Genomic DNA, 27,103 nt, shown 5'->3' with positions numbered 1-27,103 from the left:
TCCACGAGACGAGCATCACAAGAGGAGGATAACGGATTTGTCCGTGTGAGCTCCATCCGTTCATACTGACGCCCCCCACTGCACCCCCCCACGCACCGGAGTGGTTTTAATCACGGATCCGCTCGGGCTGTGACTCGCGTGCAACTGACGCGCGTGAATTACGACGCGTCAGCTTCCGAGGAGCACTTGAAGGCAACATCTCGCGCCAGTCGGGCATCCTTCCTCACTCGCAGGAGGAAGACGAGGCAGAAGGATGGAGCGGGGATATATCTCCTCTGTTTTGTGACTGAAAGGATTTTATTTTATTTTTTGGGGGGGCATCTCGGTGGACAACTTGAACACCTCACAGCAAGACTCTGATCTTTTTATTCTCTTTTTTTTTGGAGGGGTGGGGGGCATGGAAAGAGTGAGGCTGAATCTTTTTGCGCCACAGCAGGAATGAGGATGCAACAATTTCAGCATCCGCACCACTCTCGGAGAAAAGAGTACAAGAAGAAGCTGTGAGGGCTTGAAAAAGAGGAAGAAAAAGGATCTATTCGCTCTTTTTTTAAGGAAGGGGAATACGAAGCAGCATCCAAGGAGCTTGGATGCATCCCAGTGGAGGGAAAAAATGTGGATTTGACACATCAAGTCTTCCTCAACATTGATGTCTGATTTCCAAGTCACTTGTCCTCTCGCCGCCCAACGCCATTTGATGGATTTATTTAGTCTATGTTAGACGGAGGAAGAGGAGGAAGGAGAAAACTCAAGCACCCCCTCCCCACCCACCTCCCCATCCTCGCTCCCGTCCTCTCCCCTCCCTCCCTCCCTCCCCCCTTCTCCTCCCTTCCCGTGTTCTGGATGTGAAGCAGCATGCGGCCCGGCGAGAGCTCAGAGGGCTCGCGCTCACCTCGCCACGGAGGATGCGTCGGAGTCCGCGCTAGCGGCACGGAACGCCGACTGACGGGAGGAGGAGGACGGCGAGGGACGAGCATGACGGTCGGAGGGATGACGGCGCGTCACCTCCTGTGGATCGTCGTCCTCGGCTCGCTCTGCACGCACGCGCAAGGTACACCGCCACCGCCACGAGCGCTCTTGTGGGGTCGTGGCACTGGTTGTTGAAGCATCTCCATCACTTCTTTTAATGGGAACCAGTCTCTTCTTTCATGGCTTTTCTGCCTCCCCTCCTTTACCCAAAAGCCTGCGCCTCAATACAGCCATTGAGCCGGCAGCCGATAAATATTCTTGCGGTAGCTCTTGGGCTGTGGCAAAGTGAACGTGAGCTGATTATTCCGAATTCTGCATCTGAGTGTGTGCCACTGTGTGTGTTGTTTTAGAGTAATCATCCCCAGCCATTCCTTACGCAGCACTTTCCCCCCAAAAGATAAAGCTCAACCTATTTCAGAACAAATTTGTTATATAATAAACAGGGTGACCCCTCCCAACCTTCTGTCCCCCCCTAAAATGAAATGTTGGATTATTTGTTTGCTGTGTATGAGCATCAAAACTCATCATGAGGGATAATGAGGCAGATGTGACGATGTTGGGAGAGAAGGGGTTAAGATCGGCACCTTGGACCGACTTTGAAAACTTGCCTTTTGTGGGGGTAAGAGTCGGACAAGGAGGGGCTTGTGAAAGAAGTGGGGAGCTAAAGGTTGGACCACCCCGAAGAGATTTCGTCACTGTGTTTTGGCGATGATGTTGGGAAGCTGAGTTGGATTGGAAAAAAATGGATTTTTTTTGCTAGACAAAAGAGTCAAATGTCACTCAGTTTTTTTGTATTACAAAATAGGGTCTTCAAGTTTATTGTAATGGAAGAAATACTCATTCTTTATGGATTTTTTGGGGAAACGTGGGCTGAATACCACCCTCAAGTCTATTAGATTTGGACCATCATGAAGAAATAATACTTCACAAGTGAAGTAATTTTTCAAGCTACTTTAGTTGTGGAATTCAAGTTTTTTTTGGTGACCAGCGAGACAAAAACAAAGATGGAGAAAGTTCACTTAAAACCATGGAATCTAACTTTAAACCTTACGATCAAGATAACTGGAGAAACACAGAACCAACAACTTTAAAGCATATTAAAATGAAAATGAAGAGAATAGAGAACTTGGCAAGGCAGCCAAGCAAGTAAAAGCTATTAAAAAATACTGAAGAAAAAAAAAAGATAAACAATGAAAGCATTTAATTCTTGATGACATTTGCTGACATTTTGTGCACAACGTGGCTTCAAGCCCAAAAGCTGGAACCATTTTTTTTTTTTTTTTGGCAAGAGTAAATCAATGTAATGGATAGGCAATTTCTATGGAGCTGCATTTCTCTTTTGCACCACAATGCGGGCGGGGGGCACTCATGCAAAACTCCCCTCAAGGCCAAACAATCCTCATTTGGATAGGAACCAAAATGGAATCTTTCACAGGTAGCAGCAACCTTGTATGCTGGGATTGTTGAGTCTTAACAGTCCATTTGGGTGACTTTTATCTATTCCTATTCAATTCTAACTGGATCAGCTTTCAGTTTTCTGCATATTTGACCCTATCTTACTTAAATATAGACATTTTAGAACACTATTTTTTTTAGCTTGATGCCGTCTTCTCATTTACAGTTCAATTTTTCATCTACGAAGCAAATTCTAAATTATGTAAAATATGTCCTTCTAAATAAAGAGCAAATGTCGTGGTTTAAAAATTCACTTTTTTTTCCTCTCGGCTAGTCTTCTTTCAATCTCGACCCCCTCTAGAGGCTTAATTTACACACCAAGAAAGTCCAACCTCATCTTTTACGCGTTAGTCCTTTTTCACCATCTACACTCCTTTCACTCAATTCCCACTTTTGTCCAAGAGCTGATTAAAAAAGCAAAAAAGAGGATAATTTAGATCTCTCAGCCATGGTTACCTACCAATGTTCTCTGGCACGAGACAAAACGATAAACGCAGATGGTACAAAATGAATATTTCAATCCATAACAATGAGGCGTGAAAGTAAAACGCTTTGTGCTTTGAGAACATGGCCTGATTGAAGTTTTTTGCCTTCATCTTTGGGCGCTTTATTGAATGCAGGTTCCTCGCTGTTACTAAATTGGACGAGCTGTCAGGTGTGGTGGTGGCGGCAAGGCGCTTCTGGAAGCCGACTTTTATGTTACTCGTGGGCAAATATTAGATTGACGATGAATCATTGATGTCGTCCATCAACGTGTTTTTTGCTTAAACATTTGCTGTTGGATTTTTGTGGTTTATAGTGTTGTATCTGGCTATAAGCTGTTTTTCTTTAAGGTTGGTTCGCGGGCTGCATTAACGTCAACTTGGTTTCATGTGGGCCGGACCATTTTAGAAATAATATTTAGATTTTTTTTTTGTTTTATAAATGGATTAAAAGAAAGCCCTGAATATTCCGTTTTTTTATAGAGATCTGAAACAATGTTTATTTTAGCTTTTTTTCTATACTTTTAGATTTTTGAACTAAAAACACGGAAAAAACGATTAAAAAATTACAATTATTGATTTAAAATGCAGAAAATCAGGAAATTTAATATACATCTATAAACTTTATTTTAATTCGATGCTAAAACAGAAAGTCAGCACTCAGATTTACTTTCTCGGGCCGCATAAAATGATGCAGCGGGCCAGATTTGGCCCACAGGCCGCATTTTTACACCCATGCTTTAGTGGTATATGATGGATTCAAAGTGGATACAAGAGCATAACATGATGCTATTTTTTTTTTTTTTTTTGTATTTCTACTGCCACATTTGTAAATACGGGCATACGCTTTAATTCCATGGCTTCTGGGTTTTTTTGCTCCAAGAGGCAGATCATATACTGTAAATAGCGACGCGACTCTGGAGAGGAAGAGACACATGGCTCAGTTTGGGGGGGTGAGTTTGGGGGGGTGAGTTTGGGGGGCGTTGAGGCAACGGGCCTGAGGAGGGTGCTTAACATACTGGCGTGTTAATGTAGCGGGCAGCGAGAAGGCATTTGTAATATTAACGTTTGCTTCAATGCTTGTCACGGACACTTTTAAATCATCACGAAGATTCTTGCTTTTGACTGATGAATTATTACTTGGAAGATAGGGAATGTTGGAAAATTGGGACAGGGAAACTTGTCATATGCTTTCATTCAAATGTCTGGGCTTTTTACCTCCATTTTGAAGACTTGGATTCAATTTGAAGCGAAGTTTAAGACTATTTGACCATTGAAAAATCAGGTCTTCAGCTTTTGTGGTGATTTTTGTAATAGTTAAGTCCATTGGAGTGATGTTTTTATGGTTTGCAAATGACTAAAAGATACTTTTGAAAGTCGCTATTGTATCATTTTGGGTTTGAGATCAGTTTTTGAGAAGCAGATAACGAGTAGATGAGTCATCTTTGTTTTTTTTTGGGGGGTGATTAAGGAAAGAAATACCGCCATTTTCCAAGTGAGATAAGTTTAAAAAGTTTTGCACCTGGGTTTATAGTTTTTAATATGCATGTTAGGAACAAAGCACGTTTTTCAATAGCTGAGCGATGTAGCGGAGCTCACAGTAGGTTAGGAGATTGTATGTCTGTAAAAACAAAAGACTTTACTCAGTCTGGCTTTTGTTGTTTTATCGCTTGAGGCTTCTCAAAAGCAAACATCTTCAGTATGTTTCTACTGTCGATTAATAAAGAATGGGAAAAGTTAGAAAATAACTTTTGTTTCTGCTGAGCTACCACAACCACATTCCTGAATATAACTTAACTAATTCTTAGCAATATTTAGCGAAATGTGAGAACATTTTTCGTAAATTGATATCTCTCACATAAACACATACACATGTAATTCTCTTATTGGCTTAGGATCTTTTTAGATAAAAATCTAAATTAAATTACCCTGTGTAACCTTAAAAAGAATCACATGACATTCTTTGGATGATAACTTTCTTTGATATTAGTGATGAAAAAGCACAGTACTCAGATTTAATCAATTTAATATCCCTAAAAATTCCCATACCAGTTTTCTCTTCCCTTAAATTTTCTATCTATATCAGTTAGAAGTAAGAATACTTCCCCAAAAAGTTTATCCCTTGCAAGTTCTTCAGTTTATTTTGGACTTGACATCAACCATTCCCAGTTCAAAATAGTTTGGCGCTCTATTCAATGACAACCGCATTTAAATTCACAGCAGATTGACAGGAAAAAGTCAACTCCACCAAAAAATACACATAAATACACTTTTGTCTCTGACCGAGTGCATCGGCACAAAGTAAAAACAGCATAATATTCCAAAATATTGAGGTCGCATCAAGCTAACACATCCCTGCGGCTGTGACCTCAAACCTGCACACACGACAAACTCATCGTATGGAAACTAACACGGACATTTTCATACCCAGCTGGTTCCTCTCTTGCCTGTATTTCAGCTTTCCTCCCTCAGAAGCAATGTTCCTTCTAAGCTTCTCTGCGCAGCAGCAATCATATGGCGCGTAGTAAATAAAATCCAAACTTTTTTATACCTCTTTCCCCATAATGTCGCCATTTACGTGGCAGTAGCTCTGTCCACTCTTATGTTTTTCGTGTATTACAGCATGTTTTATATGAAAAATTAGAGGGAACAAGCTTATAGTAGGTATGATACTGGTGCGCCCATGGCGAGCAATGATGATGTCACTCACAGAAAGCTCAGAAAGGTTGTTTTTCTGCCCAAACCAACGCAAAATTCTCGGGAACATTGCTCAGAAGCATTGCAAAAACGTAGCAAACCATGCATGACAAAAAGAGAGAACCGAGATGGACAAGCGTGAAGGGCACCGTCGGTCAAAGGTTCGATCCCCGCCGACAGCTGGAGTGTGTCGCTGTCAAGATGTCCTTGAATAAGACACCCATGGACTTAATAATGGTGTTCTCGCCCTTTTATCCAGCACAATTGGGGAATTACATGCCAAGAATTTGTACCCAAACTTGAAACTTTACCGTTTTTTAAACCACGGAACGGCTTATCCACATTCTACTCTTTACAAACGGATTTCACTTCGCTCGAAATGTTCCACAAATATTCCCAATCCTATATTAAAATCATCCGAAAGGAATAAGTGGAGTGCATCCCCCCTATACGACGCTGTTGCTATCTTGTTGACTGCCAGGGATTTTCTCGAGCAAGGCTTTCTTCTTGCAGAGTGATGGCATATTTCCTTCCTGGCTTTTCTTTTTTTTTGCTGCCTTTGGAGACATTTTGTGTTCTTCTGTAGTCTATATGAATGTACGCGCTTCATTTTCAGCACACACTCATTCTCCCTGCAGGCCTTGTCAGGCTTTTTTGGAGGTGCACTCAGCTCACAGCTTGAGGCTGCTGCTCTCACCTTCTTACCCAACGTCTCCTGGCCTTCTTTTAAAAGGGGCGGGGGGGGGGGGGGGGGGGGGGGGATTTAACCCATCTGAGTCACGACACAGGGATGAATTGTTCTTTATTAATACGATTTGGACTCAACTGTGAAGAATTGTTTTGGCGGGAGTTGTTGTTGTTGTTGTATCGGTCTGACAAGTCCAGGTCTCAAGATTATACAATGTTCATTCCTATTCCGAGAGGTTTATACTCAAGAGGGTCTTGGGGGGTGCTGGAGCCTATCCTAGGGAGGATGTTTGTGTTTAAGATAACTATAGAAAGAATGAAGGGCGTTGTCATATTTGCAATATGAAATTGAAGATCACATTTTGTAAGGAAGGAAATTAAAGGTCAGAAAGGTCAGAAATTGTGTTTTTGCAGTAACAAATTGGCGGGTTTATCTTAAATTTACAGTTTAGGGTGATCTGATGAGAAGGTTAGTCTCTGAGTGCTCTATTTTTATTTAAATGACACTTTAGTCAATATGGTAGTAGTGTTTTTTCCTTTAACTTTTAACTCGTAATGCAAATACATGCATTTTAACACCCATTTTACAATCTATTGCGTTTCCTATCAAATCTTGTATTGAATCCCATATTTCCCCATTTTCCAAAGTCACCCACTCAATATTCTGGCAGTCCTTTTTAGATGAAAAAGTGACAAAATAGCTTCGTCCTACATGCTGTCGCTGGAATACTTTTTGATCACCATAGTTATTTGTACAACTCCTGCCAACATTTAACCTTATTATTTCAAAAAGCACACTATTATCATAGCAGATGGTCATTCCACCTTTTAATCCCATACTTTGGCAAAATCTGGCAAGCATAAACATTGCATCCAAGTATGTAAAATAACCAATATGTGGCTGCAAAACAGACTCACCTAACAACCAGAAGGTCAGGCAATTGTGGTATGAACATAAATGAACAGCTGCTTGATTATGACCTAAAAATGCTCTTCTTGGCATTTGTTTGTATGCACGGACATTGCAAAAAATCGGCTTTCCAGATCCTCTGGCCTTTTTATTTGTTAGTTTTGTCACTATTCATGGTCAGCGACACGCCCACCCTCACCTGACCGCTTGTGGGTCAGCGGGTCAGACGGCGAGCAGATGCTTTCACGGCGTGACTCCAACCAATTCCATGGCACGCTTGCTTTCGCCTGTTTGCTCATTTCGCATACAAGCAATGTGTTGCAGTACTTTTACAAGGGAGTCAAAGTTAATTGTTTAACAGCACATTGTGGCCTTTTTTTTTAATTCCATCCCAATGTGTACCTCTTGGCTCATTTCCTTGTGCAAACTGCCATCATTGAAACATGTTTATCTTTGTTTCTCCTTGTCAAACGACACTAACAGATGGACTCAAATGCATGAAATCCATTAAAGAAGATCCAAATTAAGTCATTTATTCACAAAACATGGATGACTAAGTGTTCTGTCCAGCCAATTGGAAGAAATACAGCGCAGATGTACCAATGTTAAAGCCTCAGCTTGTTAAAATTCAAATATTTGTCTTTTGCTGCACTATTTCGAAAAATCAAACGCACATAAATGCCCGAATAGACTTCTTCAATCCCCTTCCTAATATTAATTCAAGCTAAAATTGGTTATTTTTGCATTGGGGCAAGTATATTATTCCACTTGGTGCATTATGTCCCATGATAAATCAGGAAATAATAAATGTCAAAGCTACTTTGGTGTTGCTGCTGCGGTCTGGCAGATGTAATTTACTGTAAATTCTCAAACACAGCCTAGGAAATAAAAAAGGGCTGATGTGTCTGCTCGTCACAATTCCAAAATACCTGGTCGCGGTGTAGCTTTAAATGAGTTTGCCGGATCAAAAGACCACGGGGCGATAAGAAGGGGAGAAATAAAATGATTTGAGTCCGAATACTTAGCGCTTCATCCCTTTTTTTCCCCTTCTCTGTAAAAAAAACACCCTGCTTTTACAAAACAGTAAAAATAACCATACCATAACTTAGTTTTGCAATGCCAATTTCCCCTACTCACTTACTGACACATTTTCAGAATAAAACCTCAGTTTTTCCTTCTATTGTTATCATTGCTATCAAATTCCAATAGTCCGTTTCTGATTGTCTGTCCTAAACGTAAAAAAAAAGCATGATCGCTACTTTAATGGTTTGTTTGTCTCTTGTGCTCTTGCGTAAAAGCAATTTCATTAAAAGTACTTCTCAATAGACCGCATGCTGCAGCTCCTGAGCATCTCAATGGAACACAATTCAGTGAATAAAATGCTTCCTGTGCGCGTCAAAATTGCTGTAGTGACTTCATTTGGGGCTCTGGATGGGAGGAAATAAACCCGTAGTGTTGTTATCTGAGAACAAGGAGCTAAACTGGAAAGATCCAGTAAAAAATCCCAACTAAAAATGTCATGGCGAGTCTTAAGCAAGTCATCATTGGTTTATAATAACATGGAACATGTTAATTGTTTCCAGGGGAATTCATTTAATTCACACTGTTGTTATTATTGTGAATTAGCACACTGCTTATTACCAAAGTGCCAAGTATTTTTTTTAATGAATGCATTTATTTTGACAGTTTGTGTTGCGCTCTGAAAATCAATGTGAAATTGATGTGAAAACTGCAAGGTCTGTTAGGCTAGGGCTATTTATTTCGACTTTTAAACTCATTTCAGTGCTTTTGACGAAGAGTTGTGGCTCTTTTGATCCTTCTGCTGAGCATTTCAATGAGTTTGCCATTAGTGGATGTCCAATCTATTTGAAGAAGGAGATCCACTGTGTATATATAAACTACATTCTTCAGTAGAGGGCTTACACCACTGGTTTATCTCGTACGAGGGAGTTAAAAAAAAATGTTCATCTCCCGGTAATTACAAGCTACGTAGTAGTAGCCCTGACATTTCTTTTTTTTCTTTCTTTCTTAACACCAGCTTCCCCCAGGTATGCGCAAGTCAGACCGCCCTTTTGTCTTATGGGGATGAAACAGCTGGTTGCGCCTTGCTAATTAACTCAAAAACCACATGATTACTGTTCTCCGGCGCTGTCCTCTAGCTGACAGAGGGTGGGAGCCTTAGGAAGCCCAAAGAATGGATTGCTGAAGAGGGACACTTCACTAAGACTCGGATCTATTTATTGCTACATCTATAATAGAATGTAAAACTAAACAAAAAAAAATACTGTAGTTTAAAATCGTGAGCGGACGTTTATTATCTAAGTACTGTTTAATATCTAAGTATTGTTTAATATCTAAGTAGTGTTTAATATCTAAGTAGTGTTTAATATCTAAGTAATGTTTAATATCTAAGTACTGTTTAATATCTAAGTATTGTTTAATATCTAAGTAGTGTTTAATATCTAAGTAGTGTTTAATATCTAAGTACTGTTGAAACAAGCTCTCAAAATTATCATCATGATATTAAACAGTACTTAGATATTAAACTTTTTCTCTTAGATATTAAACTCTCTCTGATGAATATAATTTTGAGAGCAGGTTTCAACAGTAAACTCTCTGTCACCAAAAGACTGGCGACCAAACGTCCGAGCACCGTCTAAAATCACCCATATTTGACCGCATTTTTTGCTAGAGATGCCCAGTTTGTCATTTACTAATTTTCCCACAACAATAATCACATGACTCACACATTATACTCACAATACTATCACGACTATACACACAAGCCTTATCGCCAATGCCGACCTTTTCGGTCACCTAGCGCCCTTTTAAAGCATGTGAAATATGAACAATATCACAGTACGCTGTTGTCACCATTAGTCATTACTGTGGATTTAATCTCTCATCTTTCATTTGACAAAGGCGGGGTGATATGACTGATTTTAATTGCATGTTAGGACATATGTTTACCCCATTAATGGGCCCTCATCCTCTTTTTGATAGATATTTTTAGTCATAATTTGAGTCGTTGGAGCTTAATACGTCACGTGATAACAGTTTATATCTATTATGTTGTGCTAAGAATAACAATGAACCATTGGTTTAAGGAAAAAACTTGATTAGTATTATTTTGAAGTAGTGCTACTCTTATCTGAGTAAACCTTTTGGCTTCTCCGCCCATCTCTGGAAATACAGCTTTAAAATTCCTTGTAATTTATCAGCAACAAGGGATTATTTACATGTTTTATACTAGTTAAACGATTTTGGCAGTGTATTTCCCCAAGGCATGTAATTTAGGGAATCTATTAGGAAGTTTGACAACGGATACTACAAGTAATTGCAGTTTTTTTGTCTTCAATCAGTTTATATCCTTTTAAAACTCTCCAGATAGTACCAATTTGTTAAGTTTAACCTGACGGACATAAAAACACAAGCTGTAGTCCATGCACATATCCCAATATGTCCTTTCAACACATTTTCCATCATTCTTTCAGTGTAATGCATAAAAAAGATGGATGCAACTCAAAAAAAAAACAAGACAGCAAACCAACAAATGGAGCATAATTAAGACGGTTTGAGATGTTTGTTTTTCCATAACTGACAATCCAATTACACGCAGCAATTTTGCTGTGTCCCTCAAAGCTGCTACATAATGGGTGGAAGAAAAAAATGTTTTTCCACAAAGCACAGACAATCATTTCTTGCAACAAAGCCAGGAACATCAGGCTTTCAACCCAAAAGAAGAACATAGGAACAGGGAATGCGTTGTTGTTTCTCCGCAGGCGAAAGGCCACCCCTGCCACGACGCTACATTCACAGCAAGCGCGTGTTCGTTTCTGACAAACATGTAACGCCGGGTTTATCTGACTAGCTTGCCTTGGTCGACCTTACAATGCTTCTAGAAGTCTGTCTTGAAAGGTCAAGTAAATCAGCTGTGCTATGAACACACTACATGACTTCTACAGGCTCCAACATGTTTTATAGCATGCCCGACATGTATGGTTTCATTTTATTTTCGATTGGACTTGGTTTATAGCATGGCGGTATACGTTCAATTGCATCCCATAAGACCCCTGAGTAAAAGTGTTGTCCAATTATTGTTGGATTTTTCACATTTTATAGGGGTACACTGTAAAAAGTAGACCTTGTTGCTGTAAAAAATGGTTGCCACGATTAAATCGTTTATAAAAGAAAGTAGAAAATGGTAAAATGCATGTTGTACTTTTAGTAACTGGACATTTTTGGGTAGATTTCTTGAAATGATGGTTGTGATAATGTGATGTTATGTTAAATATTTTAAAGGATATTTAACAAGTCTTGATGGTAGTGACTGCCTGTATTTTATTGTGATTGTTTTACATTGTTAGCATTGAGGGATAGTTTTGTTTTTAGTTGCTTGTGTAAAACTGTCATCATAGTGGGCGTCATAGCAATCATGTGCGGAATTACAAGGGGTGCAAATCACCAATTTAATGATGATACTCTAATCCTATATTGTTTATTTGGATAAACGATGGTAATGTCGAATCAAATGGCTTAGATGACTATCAGCGACTATGGTGCTTAGTGTCTCCTACTGTCAATTTGAACTAAAGTTAGTTGCCACAGTGATGGACTAAAAAAAAGAAAATGTTGTAATACTCCCTGGAAATAATACGTGCCCATGTATTATCTCAAGAATGCCAGTCTCATGGCATAATATTGAGTCATGAAGCTAACAAACCGCCTCCAAATTCTTCAAATGTTATGATTGAAGGAGAATATTTTTTTTTCTCTCGTCTGGAGTCTGGTGTACTCTTAGCAGGTGGCTATTTATACTGTATGTGTGTATAATAGTGTCGTCACGGCGAGTTGGTTTTCATGTCAGAAAGCGCCGTTCTTTTCTCCACTCAATTACTCCAAGTGCCCACGGGGCGTCACGGCCCGGGAACTGACTTGCTGTCGGGTAACCTGATTGCTGGTTTGATTCCCTCAATTGCCCAAGTGTCTCAAGGGAAATATTGAACAACCCATGTGATACTAGTGCTATGTCATCTTTATAAATTCCTTTATTGTACCCACAGTCGATTTTTTTTTTTAGTCTTCAGTATCGTCCCTTGTGATTTGTATCCGTAGGACTGTTTTTTTTAAATACTATTGTTTTTCTTCTACACGTAAATTGACATTTTGGCACAAACCAATTGCTCACAATAACAATAATGCCAGGTCAATGAAAATCCGGATCGTTTTTCAAGCTTGTACTATATGTCACTAGAGACTTAAGAAAAGTGCTGAACTTCGTCCATTCTGAGCAATTGTGTACAAAAAGGTTCAAGTCGTTTTTTTAAATGTTGTTTTCCACAAAGTAAAACAATCATTCAAAAAGCCTAATTCGAGAAAACCTGACTTGTCATGTCTAGAATAAATCAAGTACAATTATACCAAACAAGTATGATTGATGATGATAAACATATAATGCGGCTATAATAAAATAAAAGACTTGTGACAAGTCAATTATTCTTCAGGTTAGTGTTGTGAATGGAGTAATTTGACATTGTAAAATCGCTTTGAGTGTTTTGAGGTTATATGCATAAGGTTAAATGTACTTTTATAGTTGTCTATCATCTATTACAGCCTTAGAAGAACTTGTACTCTAAGCTTTCTTTAAAACGTTTCACTTACATGTTTTTCTTTTAGAATTAGTACAAAAAAATGACTGTATTGGACATATAGCCCTCTCTAAAATACTAGTCAGCGGGCAGTCTTTATCATTTATGGACCACAAATGGGATTTGCCTCAAGGGTGTAGCCCACCCCTCTTGTTTTTCCTTTTCAGTTCGCCCTGTGAGGGCTTTCAAAAGTTCTTCTGTGATGAAATATTGTATTTTACTTCTTATAACACGTATACTTTCCTTTAACTGGCCTTGTCTACTCCCACTCCACTTAGTGATCGCCTACACAGAATGCCTTTCAACAGTCCCTAGACACGAGGAGGGGATCCTGAACTTTTATTCCATTGAGGTTCGCGCGAATGTAGGAGGGGAGCTGAGGAAAGCTTTTTTTTTTATGGTGGTCAAACTCCAAATACCTGCCGCAAAGCTAAAGTCACCCAGTCGGATGCCTAAATGGATTTCCAATCGGCTTAGTCCTGACTTGAAATGTTAGAAATAACGGATATTTGGGGACTTTATTTACCTTGCTGTTGAAAGTAGCCTATTTCAATTTTTCATAAACGGCTACAGTATGTAAGTAAAGATGAGTAAGTGGAGAGTGAATTATATGTTATGATTTATTTAACTGTGCCTGACTCATTTTCTTATTGGATTAAAGATCACCCTGACATGATTTTGCTCACCGCCGTCAGCAATGATTTGCCTTATCTAATAATCCATATGCCTAATGAACCATTTTCACACGTACTGTAGCGACATATGAGAGAGAACCAGTGCGCCAAGCCGTCTGAGTACATAACTGATGTCATATTGACTTATAGAGAACACAAACTAATGCGAGGCAAATTAGTGCAGTCAGTCATATTGTATTTCATAGATTATTTCTTTTTGTTTGGGGAAAAAACATCATTATTTTCTCCTACAAATATCTCAACTCTCCTAGAGGACAAATTGCCAGAGTACATATGATTTCCACCATTTTTTTTTCGACTCCCTTCAGATATATCTGAATTGGAAAATATATCTGACAAACCATTTTTAGTGGAATCGAGCGCGAGTGGCCAATTCTGTTAAAATCATGCAGTTTTTTTTTATGATTATCCTCATTTTCAGAGAATTCATCCACGTAGAAAGACTCTGGAACCGCAAAGTGAGTCATAAAATTGTTGGGGTGGATATTTTGGTTACATTTTTGATGAAACTTGTCATTTTCAGAGAATATATATCCACATAGTGATTCATAAAATGGTTAAGTTGGACATTTTGGTTAAATTTTTGATGTGCTTGCAGTTGAATTTGGATTCCTCTCAAGCTGTAGTTGAACTTCTGACAGGTGCCAGGAAGCTACAAAACCTGGATACTGATATATGTACATGGAGTCCCACTAATGTATAGTGATCCCTTGGCTAAGCCTTTTATCATGGCAATTAGTGAGATGCCTCTTAACGGCGAATAGGGCTTTAAGAACTGTTGAGAAGCTGGAATGGAGTATGTACAAGCTGGCAAATGAGTGCTATACAGTATTGCCTGTACTTACGAAATTAATTGGTTTCAGGGCTTGTTTCGTAACTTGGATTTTCCGTAAATGGAGCAGTACTTTATATGTAAATGCCAACAAGTTTTTTCCAAGAGGGCGCCGTCACACGGAAGCGTTTTCTTAATACATTCCTTTTTACTATACTTTGTACTTTATACTTTTTACTTTAGTGATGAGTTTGTTAATACTTAATTCTTTTTTTTACGGTTTATGTTTCATATGTACTGTTAACGGATGCACTTTTTTATATGTATCCTATCTTGTGCTGACCCTAAATCTGAGGTGGAGCTAGAGCTAATCAGGTGATTCATTTTTAATATCTGATATCTGCACCTGTGTCATTTTATACATGCGCTAACCCACAAAACAGAGGAGCTTTTAAAGGGACAGCACAAAATCAATGGCATTTTGTTACAACGTAAAACTGTCTGTGTACTGCCTGTACAATAAAGTAAATGTAGGGTTTCCTCACAACGACTCGATGCACAGCTTTAAAATGTCCAAGCCAGTCAAATCATCTCCCTAAGTGTGTCCAAATGTCCAAGTTGGGCCCAATTAGCCACATTCCCTCCAATGTGACATGTGGCTTGTTAGTGTCATAAGGTCTCAAGTGTAAAAGGGGAAGCAGGTGTTCATTTTTTATCATTCTCTCACTCGCTTTAACAATGGCTGTATTTACTTGCAGTAAATAGCTCTTTCATAATTGAGCAGGAACGTTTAGGGTGTCAGATTTGTTTTATTATTTGAAATATATATTATTTATCTAAATGGGTCGACGCATTGGAGCATTTTGTCGGTGTAAAAAATTCAGGATTGCTGAAAACTTATTGGATAATTGGATTAAACTATGAGGTGAACATAGCATGGATGTTTTCATAGCCTTTAGAATAATTTGGGAAAAATAGTCAAATGTGAATTAATTTTTATTTTATTTTGATGGGAAATTGACTCTAAAAATATTGGCTTAATTTAGCTTAAGACACTTTGTTGAAATTTCAGGGATATCTACAAATGCAGAAAATGTTTTAATTAAATGCCAAATGTCAATTATTTTTGATTTTATTTTGATGGGAAATTGACTAAAAATAATGACCAAAACAATTAAAAAATTTATCTTAAGAAACTTGAAATTTCAGGTACATCTACAAATGCCCCAATTGCTTTAACTCAATCTAAAATTGCAGTCCGGTACCCAAACGAATCTGTAGCAAAAAAAACCTGGGTGGGGGTTGAGGGCATTGAAAAGTAAGGGGAAATAGAGAATGAGCAAAAAAGAAAAAGACAATAGAGTGGCAAGGGGAGACAGAATGGCTCTTATCAGTGTGTTGCAGGAGGCCCAAAGACTCAACTGGGGAGGAGTGTATGCGTGTTTGCAAAAGTGTTAACGAATTGACTTTGGTCAAGTTTAAAAAGTAGAAAGTCCAGTCGCAGAGCGCCACTAAAAGCCATCAAGGTCCACCATCATCATCCTCCTCCTCCTCCTTTATCAGCATGTGTGTTTATACGGTGTAAATGGCAGGTGTATTTTACGTGGTCTCGCATTTGTCAACATCCGTCTAGCATGTTTGCCATGAAGATTGGGGACCTGGAGGAGATTCAAAGTCAGACAGCTCGCTAAAAAAAAAAAAAAAAATCAATACCGACTTCTCTCTGAAGACTTTTCTTGCACTTTGCATCAAATGAGGCAACAAAGCCAGTAACGTGGCAAGAAAAGATAGCCCGTCGATGACCGACTTTTCAACCTCTCGTATTTCATTCGCCACGTTCTCCTTCAAGTGTGTGACAGTATCTGCTCACCAAGAAGGAGCTCATTTATTTATACGTCCTACGATGAACGCCACCAGGGTGATTCATGGGCAAAATGACGCCGGGCGTATGTGGGTGTGTTTAAAGCTGGGAATCGTGTGCGGGGGGTGACAAATCAAGTCAATGTATGTACACATAAACAGGAGTTAGGGTCTTTCTTGGGACTTCACATCTAATTAGGGCCTCGTGAATGAAGAGACCGTTAACTGTCATCTAAGATTATTTGAATACAAGCTAGCGGGAAAAGCGTTACCAAACCCACCTATTTTATAAATGTGCCACGCCAAAAAGCCTTCATGTCAATCAAGAGAAACATATCCTCCAGCTGAAATTGAGTGTGGGTGTGAGCTTGTTTCTTTTTAATAAGGTTATTTAGATTGACAGGGGGGGCTTTTTTAAAAATAAATCTGCGGACGTCAATTGGATTTAAGGCTAGTAAAAGAATACTACTAATTTTGAGGGGAATTACGTATGTCGTACCGTATTTTCACGACTATGAGGCACACTTAAAAGTCTTAAATTTTCTCCAAAATAGACAGTGCGCCTTATATATGGAAAAAATGTCATTCGTTGATGGTGCGCCTTATAATGCGGTGCGACTTATAGTCGTGAAAATACGGTACTTGGTTTTTCGTTACGTATGCACTTGTTATTTTCTTCTTCTGCTGTTGCTTCCTGATTCTTGTGTGTACTATTGCAACATGCATGAACGACTGTACTTGAATCTTCTCTTTATCTCTCACTCATCTGGTATTCTTGCTGCCTATTTACATCATCGGAAGATGTTCACATCACTCACGCTACTTTTGATCCCTCACCAAAAAAGTGAAATTACAAAGGGGGGTATCATCGGGGAAATCTCGCCCGGCAGACATGGCCTCGCATAAGACGACGACCTCTGTATGTATAACAAGAAAGGATTTTTCTCATGTGCTTTAAGAAGTCGGCTTTCTAGGTGGCTTTTATTCAAAACTAGTGCTCTATTATACTATTGTTACTTTAACATATGCTTGCTCTTGGTTTCTGATCAAGTAAGAATTCTACTTTGATACTAGTGGTACTAGTATACATGTCTTTATTGTTCATTCTTTAGCTGGTGCGACTTGTAGTCCGAAAAATACAACATTTGGCTATTGTTGTGGGTGCTGTTGATAGTATATGTTGTGTTTTAGATATCATATGTATTTTTATCATTCATTTTTCAATCAATACCGGAAAAATAAGCCATACCGGTGAGCAACAAAACAATTAGCGTTGACTGTGTAGATCGTTTTTAGCACTTTTGTCACGGCCATTCTTTTATTAGCCCAATTACCCTTTATGAAAGCTTTATAAGCACATAAAATGTTCTTGTGTGTGCTTGTTGCCTCCTGAAAAGATGGCCCATTCACTGCATATAAACCACTAACATGTTTATTTATTTTTTAATTTTCATACTGGGGGGAAACATAACTATTTTTTTGGTCATGTTACCAAAGATGGCAATATAAGGTCTTCATTCAAGTCTAAATTGTCTTTTTTAGTCATTTATTTGTCTACATGTCAGGTCTAGATTCCTCCAAAAATACGGATATTTTGTTGGATTTTGACATTAAGTTGGAAAATTAGAATTCTGCTAAAAAACAAAGCATAAAAAAATAACTTTTTTAATACACGCTCTAGGCTTCTTCCTCAATGAAACCCAGGTTGATATATGAAAAACTGTAAAATCTAAAAGCTTTAATTTGCCCCGATTACAAGCTCATCCATTGAACATCTGGAGAATTTCTTGTAGAAAGCTCTTTCATTTTCAGCCTTACTCACTACATTTTAATTGAGTCGCCAAAAGCCAAATATTTTGAGTAAGAAGAGCATGAGTGAATTTGACTAGCGTTCTCAGCAGTCATACGCGACTCTATAAAGATTCTATCCTAGATGAGGGACTTCTGTGGTTGTGCTGGACCAATGGCGCGTTTCCTTGCATGCGTTTGTGTGTGTTTCAGTTTAAGCCTCAGGTATGAGCTAGCCTAGTTTTAGGTGATGCACTCACTAACACACACACACTCACAAAAACACACACTTGAGATAGCATCCGCCTCCTGAGGGCCAATGTTTCGCTGACCACAGTTGCAGTTGTTTTATTGTCATGTAACGAGTACTTGTCTTGGCTCTGTCCTATTTTCGTTTTGTTTATACTCACTTTTGTGGGTCCTATATTGCCACAAAAACTGACTCGCAGCTAAACAAAAATAGTCGCCGACGCAATAAAGTTTGACATGTTTTTTTTCCCCCTGCATGCAAACAAAAGTATCTTTCATCTAATTTGTTTCACTTGGCCTTCCGCGCCATTGTATTTGCGTTTCCAGCCTTTTGCGTGCCTTCAAAGTGAAACGCTGCCCCCTCTCTCATTATTTGCAAAACTCTGTGTGGATGATTCAAAAAGAAATATGGCCGGCGAGTCAATCCGGCTGACCTCGCGCGGTTCTATTTCTTTTCAATTCGCTTTTTATTTTTATTTTGGTAGAGCACAAACGCCGACACGCAGTTTTGATTTAGCAAGAACACTATGTGAACCCCTTGGTAAATATTCAGTCACTTTACACTCCAATTTACATGGAGGGGTTGGCGTTTTGGGTGGATAGTAGGAGGCACTGTCTGACTATTTGTTGATCTTTGTCAGGGAGCACTCTTGACTTTTAGTTAGGTCAGTGAGCAGGGATTGCAGAAATGTTTGGAATCAGTGGAAATATTGCATTTTGTTACATTCTGTTTGCCTTTTGATTGGGAGAAGGCTGTGGTGATTGTTATTAACTTTCAATAACTGAAAATAATCATTCAATGTCAGCCATTCCAAACTAAAATGACGTCTATGTTGCTGTCAATGGCAGTAAATGTGGTAATCTGTGTATTTATATATGTGCTTATGTGTGTATGTATGCCGACATGATAACAATTTCGTCCATAATCCATACTTCTACCCAATCATCCTATCCATAGCCATTAAATAACCCAGTTTCTCCATTCACCCCTTAAAAAACCAACCCTACCTCAACCAAATCAACAAACCTTCCCCAACCAACCCACCCTTCAACCTATCCAACCCCAAAACCAACCATTTTTCCCTCATCCAAGACGTCCAAAACCTTGTTAGTTTCTTTACTTCTATTCTTCCTACCACCCGCACACACTTGCTCATTATTTTTTAGCTTGTCCAATTACTGCAGATGGCTTTCTTCTTCTTTACTATCTTCTGCCATTGCTGCGCATTATTCACCAGCTTGCTTCGCCCTGACCTCGATTCACCAGTCACATGCGCTCGCTGTTGCTTGCCAGGTGGCGCTATGCTCACTTTACAGCTAATGCGTGTCGACTTACATGTTCTCTTCGTGCATATCTCTAGGAATCTTGTTTATAGTCTGAATATGTGTATGGGAGACCTTTCCGTCCCCACGCCATCGCTCTCTATCTCTCTCTCTTTCTCTCTATGTCCTGAATTTCTAGGCATTTGATATCTTTTCCCTTTTGTCTCCCCCATACGTGCGTCACTCTCACCAGGTGTATTTTGTGTTGCGCTCGAGGCTAACGTTTGCGCTTGTGTGTTGGGGGGGTAGAGCTCGAGAAAGAGAGCGTATAAGGATGCCCTACTTGCAGCAGTAAAAACTACAGGAGGGGAAGAAAATTAACTGCAATCAAGGCAATAACAATAAAATCCTGATGCGGGAAACTGTAAAGAAAATAAAAGCTTTCCGCCTTTTGAGTGCGCGTCAATGAGTACGGTTTTAATCATAATTATGAAGGACGAGCGCGCCTCCTCCGTCCTTTTTATTCCTAAGGCGTCATCAACGCCGTTGCAGAATCACTCGAAAGACAGCCTGCGACTTCAATGACGTTCATCGTACGATACGGAGTTTCTTTTGAGGTTATATGACGTTGAAATATCACCATCCCCCATCACTTTAAACGCCACAGTTAAAGAAGGAAATAGGATGACATCTGACAGGGAGAAGGCCAAATTAACACCACCACTGGGGATGAACCCATTGCCATTCATTTAGAAAGAATGGCGCAAAGAGGAGCAAATTCCCTTGCCACTTGAGGCAATGGTGAGCGACCAATCGGTGAGAGTCTTAATTAAACGGTCAGCCTGTTGTCCAATCAACAGCGGGGTGTGTGTTTGGCCTCGCCGGCGGCTTTTGTCGACTTGTGGTTGACTTGTAATGAACTGGCAAAGGAAATGATTAGCTTGAGTGTGTTCCGGATACTGGAGAAAGCAAGACACTGTTTTGGGAGAAAGTAAAGGATTCGGGGTGTGTTGGATTTCAAAGTAGTTGTCTTTATTTATGACTCATTCCAATTCGGTTCAATTTACAACTGGTTAGTTGGCAACGTGTGGCAAATTCAGCTTAATTCAATGTCATCTAATTCATTTTAAATAGCAAGAAAGGAGTCAACATGCCAACGAGTTTGTTATCATTTTTGGTGCAATGACTCATGTTGACATTGCGATTCTTTTCATTGCTTTTGAATCCGAGCTTTTTCAATACAAAAATTGCATTTTAGGGCGTGAAGTTTGTTGCAGTCATAGCAATTTCTTTATAGTAGTCATATGTTGAAGTTTCAAATGGAGTTTTGCATTGTTTCATCTTCCCCAACTTTGTGTGACTTTCACTTTCATGATATTTCCGTGTTTCCCCAAACTGGATCAGATAAAAATCTCTTCCGAGGACACTTATTTTTAAATTATGACAAGTACAAGTATGTGGTTTCCCAAGGCGCTCTATACCTTTTTACCACTGCACCGCATGATGTAACCCCTGAGCAATAACCGTGATATGAAGGAAGGAAGCACTCCTATCTTAGCATATCTACTTATTATTTATTCCTGAAGTTCCATCATCTCCTAGTTCAGCATTTCAAATCCTCCAATCTGGACAACACCTTCCAATATTTGCTCTTTTTATTTTCAGTTCATTCGTCAGCTCATAAAGCTTTTCATTTTCTCTTAACGTCATTCCTACTTTTCCTCCAGCAGTCTTGGTGATGCAGGTGGAATGCGAGAGAAAAATCAGCTTGAAAAGAGGTTGGAAACCAGGAAAAGGGTAGATCTAAAGCCTTGGTGGCAGGCGGATGGTTGAGGGCATTAAGGAGGAGGAGGAGGCAGTAAGACGGAAACGTGAGAAGGCGATCAAAGGAAAGCGGACTCTGGAGAGTAGCTGAATTAAATAGGGGGATTCAATCGAATTAGCATTGAATGGAAACACGGAAAAGATGGTGGGGTCCGCGCTGAAGCATATGTGAATTGAGTGCTTCATAAAATCGAGTGTTTTCTAGTCAACAAAGTCAACACTGGCGAGCCAGGACAGGATTACATCATCTTTTTCAAATTTTTGCTTTCATAGTTTGGTGAAAATTAATAGAATATTTTGGGGTGGGTTTATTATGCTTTTGCTGTAGTCACCATTAATGATTCATATCTTATATGAGAATGATTATGATATGAAGACAAGGTTAGGGAATCATCCATGTCCTGAATCCAATTGAAAAGTTTTTTTTTTTTAACCATGCATATGTGATTCGGTGCTCTCGGACGTTTGGTCCCAGGTTTTTTGGTCGCAGGTCTTTTGGTCGCCAGTATTTTGGTCGCCAGTCTTTTGGTCCCTTTTTGGTCCCTTTTTGGTCCCTTCTTTGGTCGCTTTTTTGGTCCCTTTTTGGTTTATCTTCATACAGCTAAACTATGCAAAAGCACATCATGGCCTCTTCCTTGTTCCTGCTTCCATAAACTCAGCAGGTGACACTTTTTAACCCTCCAGATGATCATACTGGCAGGAGTTGCCATGTCCCACAGACGCCATATTTCGCCTGAACCCTGTCAGGATGTTGTGCATCCCGATTTCACTGGCAGCTGCTACATTTTTGCTGGCCAACTTTGCAATGACGAGGTAGCTGGCAGAACCACAGTAAAACAAAAAAAAAATGAAAAAACATACTACTGCTGTTTGCCAAGTTTGTATTTGGTGACGTCTGCAAAAAATACCAAAGTCCCACTGTGCGTCCTCAAGATGGAGAAGTGGCTATTAATTAACTGCGTGGTGAGGAAATGTACTTGACACTTTAGGGATTGACTGCAACTCCACGCTAGGTGTAAGCATTAGCAAGAAATAATTGTAATCCCTACCTTGCAGTGTATAAGATTTGTAGATTCCTCTGAACACGACTTAATCGCACAGGATAATCTTTTCGTCATCTGATTTCAATCCTTGGCCAACTTTCATCATCAAATTTAGCTCGATTATATAAAAGTACGAAGGCAGAACTGTGAAATAAACGGACCTCCGCCAGAATTTGGCGCATAAAACCAAGGCGTTCATCCCTCAAAGCCAAAGGAAACATTCCCAGTGGCTATCTTGTTGGCATCCAAAGGAAGAACGACCTTTTGTACTAGCTGTATCCCCAAGGGGGCGCCCATGCGTACCTGTAACTGAAAACAGTCTCCAACGTAAAGATGGCTTGATGACTTTTGGGATCATTCGTCCCAGTGGCCATCAACGAATGTTCTCGGTGTTTTGTACAGTACGTATGCGGTAAAACCCAGACAAATAGGTTTGTGATGAACTTGTAGATGCCTTGGCTGTTTTCTTCTCAGCAACTTGAAATTTTACAAGAGCCCATTACTATTCATGAACAGCCAGACAGGAAATGGGCCCAAGAGATAAAGGGATAAGGTAGAGAACAGGAGTAGCAGTGAAGAGAAACAGGGAATTTGATGAAGAGGATGTAGACAATTGGCTTTTGTGCAATGGCTGCTGCAGTTGGGACATGTCTAAATTAGGGGAGAAAATGTCATTGGTTGTCGGGGGAATGGGTGGGCTGGAGGTGAAACTTTTGGCCATACTTTTGCGAATGGGAAATGTCAACAGGATCTTCTGCAGAAATGGCAATGGGATTGTAAAACCATTTTTTTGGGATTATAACAGATAGGTTAAAGGAGCTACCTGAATTGGACACTTGTTAATTGCTTAGAGAAAATTCTATTATCGTGTTTGACAATTGGAGGGAAACAGTTTAATTGGGAGAAAGCGCTCCTGTATTAATTGGCATAAATGTGATCAAAATGTGTACTTCAGCAAGTGGGCAATTTTAGATAAAGTAACAAAAGCTAGTGGAAAAGCACTCGTGCTTTGTTTGCTTAAAAGCGTTTTACAGAACCATCCAATTAATGTCAAACCACTGATTATTAATTACTACATCGTTGACGGAATGCTTAATGAAATGGAGCTTGTTGAAAATTAGGCCACTCACGCTCTCTGAACATTTACAAAGACTTTTTATTGGTGTTGTTTTAACAGGATTGATCATTTTAATGTTCACCTCAGCCTTTTTTTGTAATACGCCAATGCTATTTTCAGACTCCATTAGAGGCTTTTTTCACTTTAAAGCATTTTGGGGGAAACAACCACAGGCGAATTGTAGAAATTACCTACGCATTTGCTTCAATTACGTCTGGTCTGAGATGGCCTTTATGCTTTTTTATTTCATATTCTTGTTTATTTGTGTGGCAACACAGTACAATTTAAGTCACCATTTACTCGCTCAACATAGGCAATCATTTCTGGCAACCAGGGAAAATGCCACTTTAGAAAATTAGCATATAGTAGCCTAGAACAAAAGCCTTGTTTTGTACCCTTGGAGACAAATAATGGCAACTGGTTCTTTCCCAAAATCACAACATTCATTTAAATATATGGCCTTAGGTCTTAAAATCTTTGCTAAAAATAGCTTCGGGCACCTCAAGATGTTGACTCCATGCTAACCCTTGACATTTATCTGTATGACTGACTCATGCTGGTGAAAAAGACACACACAAATGCAGTTTTTTTAAAGGAAAACACACAAACATGGTCTTTTGCCAGGCCTTGTGGTTTTAACACTAGCTGTCACCGCTGCCACATTGTTTTGACTCGTTACACGGGATCCTGCCGCCAGCGTGTGTATCTTTGTGGTGGAAAAATAACACTTTTGTATATATGGGGTTGTATTGTAGATGGCAGATCTGACAAGATCGAACAACATAAATCTGTCTTGGCAACACGTCAAATGTATCAAATCAAAACGTAAGCGCGTATAGTTGAGCATGTTTGATGCTTTCATCGATTTGGATGAAAAGTAAAGCCATTTTTTTTTAAAAACGCAGCTTTGACATTGTCATATATCGCAAAAAAAGACATGCACGTACATGCCTGAAGGCCGATTAAATCAGATTTCTTTCAAATCGAATTTAAGTCAGTGTGCACAATCTCCAGGAGATCATACAAGCGTTCCAATAATCGGGTTCCATCTTTGTCCTCGTCTGGGTTCCCTTTTTTCAGATTCCCGTTGGTTCGCCATCTGTGTGTGTCGTAATCTGATCCAGGTCTTTCCCCGTGACCACCTCTTCTATGAGGTTGATGATAAAGTAAAGAAAAAAATGAATAGAATTGGATATCAGCGAACCCCTTGAGGCGAGTTGTCATCTGGCGCTTGGTGATGTCTTTGCGGGCGACGTATTCGCGGTTGACACGCGCTGATGCTTGACTTGTGCCGCTGTAATTTCAAGATTTGCAAAGCCAGAGCTTGACATCAGAATGTGCTTGACACAAAAATCCCACTTTTTATGCACTCTATAGAACATATTATGAGAAAAAGGACATTTAATTGCGACTAGTTTGAGTTATTGAGTCAGAATGAAGTTTTAGTGTGTGTAAAATAGCCATTTTGCTTCTTAAATGGAAATTATTTTTTATCTGAGATATCACAAATATGGTCAATCTGTTCCAATTGATTGGGTTTGTCCCCTTTTTCAATTAGATTTGTCTATTCCTGTCAAAATGGCACTTCATATTAGCATTTTTACATTGTTTTCAATGTATTAATAACATGCTACTTACTGTACATTTATTAATTATACATGCTGGCAATTATGACATAGGTTAAAAACATCATAATACCATCGTAACATTGTTTTTATTGTATTACTAACCTGCTACTCACTTACAGTACATTTATTAATTATACATGCAGGCAATTATGACACAGGCATAGGTTAAAAACATACTTCACATATAAATATGTACACTGACATTCCAATAGTCGTCTTGTTAACACTTTGTCCTCACTAGCAGTATCAGAACTAAGCAAGTTGTCACATCATCCTATTCTTTAGAAAAATACTCTCTGAAGTACACTTTTTTTCAGTGTAAAAACTTATTGGTGTGCAGCGATAGGCTTTTGATTGCTGTTGAACAAATATGCTCCATCAGCCATATTTCCTGTTGCTTGCTATACTTCCATATTGCACCGTTTACAAGAATAGAAAACTTGACCTGTATTTACCAACATCACAGACTGCATTCCGACTCTTGGACATGACAGTAATGGATGCATTGGTCCATATCGTCCACCACCACCCGTTTCGTCTACTTTACTCTATCTACGTTTCTACATTTTTTTTTTATTCCTCCTCACTAACGGGCGGGCCCCAAAAATGTTAGCTTCTAAAACGGCAATCATCACAGTTGGTATGCCTCTCCATTCTCTGTCAATTGCACCCATTTACATGTCTAGCACCTCGTGGCGCTGCAGGCAATATGCTAGCGCGTGCTCTCTCCTGCTTTGTAGCTTCATGTGATGTGTGTGCATGTGTGTGTGTGTGTGTGGGGGGGGGGATCTGGAATTAAAGCTGCTCGTGTGAATCCAAACTGACTCTCACACCCAATCTGATAATTGCATTAAGTCTCTATTTGAATATAGGCTCATCACGCGGTGTAATTCTTCCCGTTGTGCCGTGTCCTCGCATGTAATTGAAATGAGAGCGTAATGAATGCATATCGGAATTGGAAGACCCTCACTTCATTGACTTTATTGGCAATGCCATAGAAAACATCCCCCACTTTAAATGCTCTTTTTGAAGTGATCTTCTTTGGCTGTACAATCTGATGTCAAGATAGTTGGATATGCTTACATTTCTGCAATAATTGTCGCAAAAAGATGGTGGTAGCATATTTTTGATGCTTTATTGTTACTCTTTTGACACATCTCATATGATCATGCATTTTTTTAAAGTTATTTGCTCAGAATCCTAAAAAATCCACAAAATATTTCCTACAATGTATGATTTATTCAACATTATGGCATCTAACAGACTGAACATCATTACTTTTATTAAAATGTATAGTCTTTATCCACCTTCACCATAACAATTAATATGTATAACCTTCCCTTTCTCTACTAAGACCATAACAGTACTGTCATAACAATTCAAACATATTTGATTGTCTCCCTTTTGCTCCTTTTCTATTCCAAACCTCTTATTACTCATTGTATTCTTGACATCAGCATGACAAATAATCCCATTATCTCATTTTCCAAAGGCTTTTGATATTTGGCATGAGTGTAAAAGTTCAACATTTTAATGAGAGACTTTCATTAGCATTACTTTCTCAAAGGGGGTCCAAACGCCTGATGTTGGAATTCTACCTCATTATTTTTTGGGTATTTACACTGACTTTTAAACCACCTAAATGCCATCTTGAAATTCTCAGGGGCACATTAAGACACTAAACAAACAAGTTGAAATGTCTCCCAGCCCATATCAAGTCAAAAATGTTTTATTTTAGTATTTATGTTAGCGCACACTCATTCTTAATTTTCCTCATTGCGTCCTTTATTTTGATAGAAGTGATCCATCCAGGAAAGTACTTTAGTGCACCTGGAATTTGTTTCCAGCTGAGTAGGCAGCTTCTCATAGGCCGAATCTCCACAGGATGCTCGGCGTACTCGGAACAGGTGTTATCCGCAGGTGGGCTTTTCGCCGCCATTAGGTTAAGTATGCCATTTGGCTAATTAAACAAATAATCATCACATCTTGTAAGCCATCGTGGTCAGCGCGCAGCACCGT

General features: G+C 39.3%; 1 protein-coding gene across 1 annotated transcript in view; it reads left to right on the top strand.

The window, feature by feature from the left end:
* The first annotated feature begins 844 nt into the window (after positions 1–844).
* The window catches only part of LOC144214730 (CUB and sushi domain-containing protein 3-like), a 170,253-nt gene continuing 143,994 nt past the window's right edge, over positions 845–27,103 (top strand). The window contains exon 1 of the mRNA XM_077743354.1: positions 845–1,048. Within this exon, the coding sequence (XP_077599480.1) occupies positions 853–1,048 (196 nt within the window). The 5' untranslated portion in view covers positions 845–852. The remainder of the gene's footprint in view (positions 1,049–27,103) is intronic.

This window comes from Stigmatopora nigra, chromosome 21, assembly GCF_051989575.1.
Source record: "Stigmatopora nigra isolate UIUO_SnigA chromosome 21, RoL_Snig_1.1, whole genome shotgun sequence".
Classification (NCBI taxonomy): Eukaryota; Metazoa; Chordata; class Actinopteri; order Syngnathiformes; family Syngnathidae; genus Stigmatopora; species Stigmatopora nigra.
This window is presented reverse-complemented; position numbering and strand designations above follow the sequence as displayed.